The 6,310-nt window shown below is 39.5% G+C and overlaps 1 protein-coding gene across 2 annotated transcripts in view; it reads right to left on the bottom strand.

Moving 5' to 3' along the window:
* LPIN2 (lipin 2) overlaps positions 1 to 6,310 on the bottom strand; it is a 60,604-nt gene that overhangs the window by 53,213 nt on the left and 1,081 nt on the right. Inside the window, exon 1 of one of the 2 annotated variants that reach the window (XM_045296129.1) lies at positions 5,061 to 5,314. The exons of the other annotated variant lie outside the window; for it this stretch is intronic. Coding sequence (XP_045152064.1) covers positions 5,061 to 5,165 — 105 coding nt within the window. The 5' untranslated portion in view covers positions 5,166 to 5,314. Of the gene's footprint in view, positions 1 to 5,060; positions 5,315 to 6,310 lie in introns of those variants that run through there. 2 annotated transcript variants of the gene reach the window in all.

Genomic DNA, 6,310 nt, shown 5'->3' with positions numbered 1-6,310 from the left:
AAATGTTTTGAGAATGATGAGGGCAATGAATGTACAAATGTGCTTTACACTATTGGTGTATGTATGGTGATAAGAGTTGTCTGAGCCCTTAATAAAATGATAAAAAAACATAATGCACACACATCAATGATCTACTCCAGATTTTGTTTATAATTTTTTCTTCAGTATAACTGGTTGGTTTTGAATATTTAATATGTTGATGTAAAACAAAAATGTGTTAAGGTGAGTGTTTTTTACAGGAGAGATGAGATTCTAATCTGGATCTTTTCACAGAGGTGTATGTTAATTCCTCCAGCTTTTGAGATGATTAAGGAATGGCAACCAAGTTCTCAGTGGTTCTCAACCTTCCTAATGCCGCAACCCTTTAGTACAGTTTCTCATGTTGTGGTGACTTCCCAACCATAAAATTATTTTTGTTGCTACTTCCAAACTCATATTGCTACTGTTATGAATCGGGCGACCCCTGTGAAAGGGTCATTTGACCCCCAAAGCGGTCTCGACCCACAGGTTGAGAACCGCTGTTCTAACATTTTTCTCCCTGTGGTCAAAGCTGTCTGCTCTGTTATCAGAATCTACACATCTGGGCAGTTGGTATCCACAAACAACACGGAGCAGTATATAATTGAGACATTCAGACTCAGTTTGCTGAATGAAGCACTGAAATGAGTGTCTCAGTCAAGCGCCCTACAGGACTGAGGAGGCCTTGGTGTGAATGCATGTCTTCATTCTAAGCCCCTTTCTGGAAACACATGGGGCATGCACATACAAGTGGATAATAAAAGTGCATAATCAATATCACTAAATTATAGATACAGAAACTGTTTAATTGGTTTTGCTTCAATGTTTTATGTGTTGCTGTGTATATTCTCAATAATAACAAAATGAAGTATGTGTATATGTGTGTATACATATATATGTGTGTGTATTGAGAGTATGGAGTAAAAGTCAAGGTTTTTATTTTTAAAGTCAAGGTTTTAATTTATTCTCTCCATGCAATAAGTATTAATAATAGAGAAATTATATTCTTCTCAAAGCACTTGAAAATTCATTGAAAACATATCCATAAAAATGTTAACGAGAAAAAAGAAAAAACAAAAACCATTTTCAAACAGCCTAGGCATTTGAAATTATACACTGCTCTGTGCTGTTTGTGGATACCAACTGCACAGATTTCCAGGAAAAGCTATAGCCACATTTAGTTTGCCTACATTCTGGGTTTTTGTCACATGCCCCTGTGAGCAAGCTGGCCATTCAGCACAGTTCATTGGGCTGCTGGGATGAACCCAGTAGTGTAGAATCTGATACATGTACAGAGCAGTCAGCTTTGACCATAGGGAGTATAAGCCACAGTCCCTAAGCTCATTTTCTCAATATTCTGGATGTCATCTACAATTTCAAGATGCAAACTATGAAAACAAAGATTTTAAGAAAACGTTTTCTCCAGAACTGCCTAAAACACCTTATCTTTTGCTGTTCTACCTCCATGAATTTCTGACGCACGACCATCACAAACAGTGAGATTGATCCAATGTGGATCCACAGCTTTCACAGCCCCGTTTACAGAAGCAGATGTCTAGAACTTTCTTCTCAGTCCATGCAAGTCAGGGAGCTTAGCATCATGCAAACCTCCAACAATAGTTGGGTGGTGGTTGTGTTTGTGGTGTCTGGGCTGGGAATCAAATAATTCTACCACTGAACCTATTTTCAATCCACACGGTTACGTGGCTAGAGATCCTACCAATCACAGCTAAAATATTTCAATAAAAACACTGGTCCTTCTGGAGGGGTAAGCAGTCACCACCCGCCCACAGCTGGGGGGCATCCCTCCAAAAGCCCAGGGAGTCCAGGACATTTGCACCCTCACCAGTGGGTTTCAGGCAATGCTAGACCTGACTGGGGAACTGGGAGCTAAAAGATAGCTCTGAAAATGACACTCGGGAAGTGCTGTTTATTTCAAAAATGTTTGGGACACCTGGCTCTCATCCAAGTGAGGAGGAACAACTCTTCCTTTTGTCCCTTCCTTCCGACCTGCACCGGGACTCGGAACTCAGGCTCCTTGGGTTCTGTGGTTAATTATAACCTTCCTTGGTTGCACCTGACCTTCACTCACCTTCAAACATCATTTCTGTAGAAAAGGAAATTCTATTCAATTAAGTATTTAATTAGGTTTGTGAGCATTGCCCATGCTAGACTGGAGAAAGGTGGCTGGTTTTGGAACCAAGAACCATTCACCTAGTGAAGGTACCATGTGGGGCAGCAATGTGTAATGACAAAACTGCTAAGGCTATGCCTCCCCACGCCACCCCTCACCAGATACAGGGTCTCCTTAGTCTATCACACCATGTTTCAAATCACACACTCCTAACCTACATGCTTATGCTAAATCTTATGTAAATAACAAACAAAGGAGACGAGCCAGTCAGGGTACAGTACAGCACCGATGAAACATACAACTTTCCTCTAGTTCTTTAATGCTTTCTTTCTCCCAATATCATGACCCCAATTCTACCTTACAAATCTGGCTAGACCAGAACATGTACACAGGTACAGATAAGAGCTGGAAACACAGGGAATCCAGGGCAGATAAATTCCTCAGGACCAATATTGAGAGTAGCCATACCAGAAGGGGAAGGGGAAGGTTGGAGTGATAGGGGGCACAATGACCTACCTATAAAGTGGGTGATGGGAGATGTCAGTCAGTGTAAGACATGAAAAAATAATAATTTATAAATTATAAAGAGTTTATGAGGGAAGAAAAATTTTTTAAAAAGCTCATGAGGGAGGGAGGGTGGGGAACGGAGGGGGGAAAATGAGAAGCTGATACCAAGGGCTCAAGTATAAATGTTTTGAAAATGATGATGGCAACATATGTACAAATGTGCTTGACACGATGGATGGATGGATGGATGGATGGATGGATGGATGGATGGATGGATGGATGGTGATGAGTCATACAAGCCCCGAATAAAATTATTTAAAAAAACAACAACATAAACACACAGATTCTCTGAAAAGCGTGAGCTTCTGGATTCAAGTGCAGAGGTGCCAGGACCTTTAACAAGGAGCTCAGAATCACTGCCCTCCAGACTCTCGTGACTGGTAACAGCATGAGTGTGGAGACTGCGGGTGGGTTGGTCCTGTGACCTCTGCACCGTCTTCTCAGCTCTAATCGGAAACTCCAGGTGACATCTAGAAGGAAAATGCCAATTCTATAAGCATTTGTGGGGGCTATGAATTTGGCTAAGAACTCTAGTATATTCTGTAATTTAAAATAAGTGGGGGAAATGAGAAAAGATTGTTTTGGTTTTTTTAAATCTCAATATCTAACTATGAAAAAATTACATCTTTTCTCTACCAAATAATGGGATGACTTCATCCCTTAAAGTATGTATATGTATGTGTATATATAGTATACATATATATCATATAGACTCGTGTATAATCTGAGTTTTTCAGCACATTTTAAATGCCGTTTTGTGGTAAAATTAGGTGCCTCGGCTGACACTGGGGTCAGTTTATACTTGAGTATATATGGCATACTTTTAAAAATTTCAACTGCTGATAAAGCACAGAAAGCGGATGGTTTTTAATCGTGAGATTTATATGTTTATATTCCAAACACATAAAATCAAGAGTCAACAACAATTCAAAATGAGAACTTTTACCTTCCAACAAGACACGTGTCCAGAAGAGGCCAATGAAAGCCTGATCCCTGAAGACGAGGGTTCTCCCCATGCTGCACCACACACACTTGGGTCAGAGAAGGTGCAGCTTATCTAATCGTTATAGCTATTAAGCAGATATTAAGCCCGGTATCACAAACTTTAGTCATTTAGAAAATTCAAGTTTCTCACTGGGATGTGGGGGTGAATCATGGGACTTACATTAGCATAAAAGGGGCAGTTCATAAAATGAAGCCTCATCAAAAAGCCAGGTGACCTCCCTCTGGAAAACACCAGCAGCCCGAGCACCTGAACTTCCTGTGGCAAGTAGTTTCTAAGTAACCTTAAAACTGATTTCACAAAGACTCAGCCCAGTTCACTCTTCCCCCTTGGAGCCTTTATAGTCAATGAGTACCGACATACTCTGTAATGCTAAATGAAAACTTCAAAATTAAATAGCTCTACTCACATTCAATGTCCTTTCCATTAGTCCTCAAGAATTCTGGGTAAGTACTTTTTACTCACAAACTCAAAAGGCACACAGAACATGGTAACATTTTAAAGGTGACAGTAAAAATCTCATAACGTTAAAACTAAAATCAATCTGATTATGACCCACAGATTTTGGAAAATTTCATTTTATTGTCTTGTTGATTTGGTCCTCAAGTTCACAAAACGGGTTTTTTTTTAAGCTTTACTAAACATAAAAAAACAACAAACATTTGCTGTAGGCGATTTTTAAAGGAAGAAGTTCCAAAGGTGTAGTTAATATTACATTGTCCATAAATACCTGTCCCCCACTCCCCTAAAATGGAGACCTCAGGAACTGATAATAATTTATATAACATGTTCTATTTAATGTCCTATAACAAGGTAGAAAACTCTAGATTAAAAACAACAATCTTCATCTTCCCCACATGTCAAGCTTATTATCTTTTTATTGCATTTACAGAAAAGGAAAAAAGAGACTGCACTATCACTTTTCTCTATCATCAAAAAAAATGGGGGGGGGCTAATACAAGAAAAAATGTAAAATTGTTAATGTTTTTAATTCTTCAACTATTGCACTTAGAGGGAAAGAAAATGTGAAACCAAATATATTGCTTTAAATCTAGACTTAAAAAAAAACAGCAGCTAAAGCATCAACTTCTTCATTTCCCATCAACAGTTAGTTTCTGGTTAAATAATACGAAAGAGAAAAAGATAATAGTGTGCCAAGAATGAAGGAAGGTCTAGCGGTCAGAGACATCTATCAGTCCAACACAGCAGTTCAGTATGAAGTCAACCACTTTCTCATTTTCCACAGGGATAAAAGCAGTAGCCCGCCCCAGTCCCCTCTCAGTTCTACCTAGACTAGGAAATGAGCACAGCAAAGGGCACATTGGCAGGGCGACTCACCAAGATACCAGAAGAGGCCTTTCCACGGTAAAAACCTGGGGCTGTCGTCAATGAGTCTTCATAAACCTCTTCCTCCTCTGCACTAGCATCTTCTAAGTGTAACATCTTAAAAGTGAACTAGCCTCTCCAGCATGTTTTCTCTGGGGACGAAGGCACACTGGTAAACCATCAGAACTGAAAGCTGCTCTGTGGACAAACCCAATGCAGACTTTGCAGACTCGGTGACATGGTTAAAACTGAAAGGAAATGGCTCTTAAAAAAGCAACACATCCACCACATTACCAATAAGATTTGCTCGGTGTGCCTCAACCCCTTTCCTCTGAAGGAGATAAGAGGGCACAGGGCAGACTCCCTGCATGTGTGCACTGATAGGTACCGAGGCCTCCCAATCACATGACAGCCACTGAAGCGTCCCCGACTAGGGCAGGGATTGGGTTAATGATTCCCTAAACCAACTACATATGACTTTTCAGAAATGAAAACACCCAAACACATGGGAGAGTAATCATATAAACTAATTACATAAGGGAAATTATTTACATGCATTTCTGAGCACCCACGAACTCCTAAACACAGCCAGTCAGGTCATATATGGTTTATAGAACCTGCCCAATCATTAATATTTTTACCCCAAATATTTTCACAATTCTGGAGGGGAGGTATCCTGTCCAGTCCGGCACTGTAAACAATGAACAAATTTTATCTGACTCAAAGAGTAGCAGCAATATAACATGACAATATTCAAACATTCTTGGTATTTCCTTGCCAATTCTCAGAAGTCAGTACATAGTAACTTGTTATCCCCCTTCCTCCAAAAACCTACAATATAAATACAGTGGGCAAAACATAGACTTCTGGGAAAATGCTATTTTGCCCAAGCCAGTCTCTAAGGCTGTGCTCAATGCAAACAGCCATTAGCCACAAACAAGAGTTTAAATATTTCAAATGTGACTTGGACAAACTGATGTGTCCTTATGTGTAAACTACACAGGGAACTCAAAAACACAATGAAATGGAATGGTAAATAAGCTATTAAAAATTACTCAGATAATATGTTGACATATCATGCATGTACTGAATTAAATAAAATACATTATTACAATCAGTTTAACCTGTTTATACCTTTTAAATATGGGTACTAGATAATTTTAATTACATATAGAGGCCACATTATATTTCTTCTGGACAGCACCGCTTTACAGCCCTGGAAATGATACCGAGAACAGGGGTGTGTGTGTGTGTGTGGGGGG

This window comes from Echinops telfairi, unplaced genomic scaffold (genome assembly GCF_000313985.2).
Source record: "Echinops telfairi isolate 266 unplaced genomic scaffold, ASM31398v2 ScPeMD7_7400;HRSCAF=8409, whole genome shotgun sequence".
In the NCBI taxonomy this organism is placed as follows: Eukaryota; Metazoa; Chordata; class Mammalia; order Afrosoricida; family Tenrecidae; genus Echinops; species Echinops telfairi.
The sequence above is the reverse complement of the archived record's forward strand: the minus strand, read 5'-3'. Positions and strand labels throughout refer to the sequence as shown.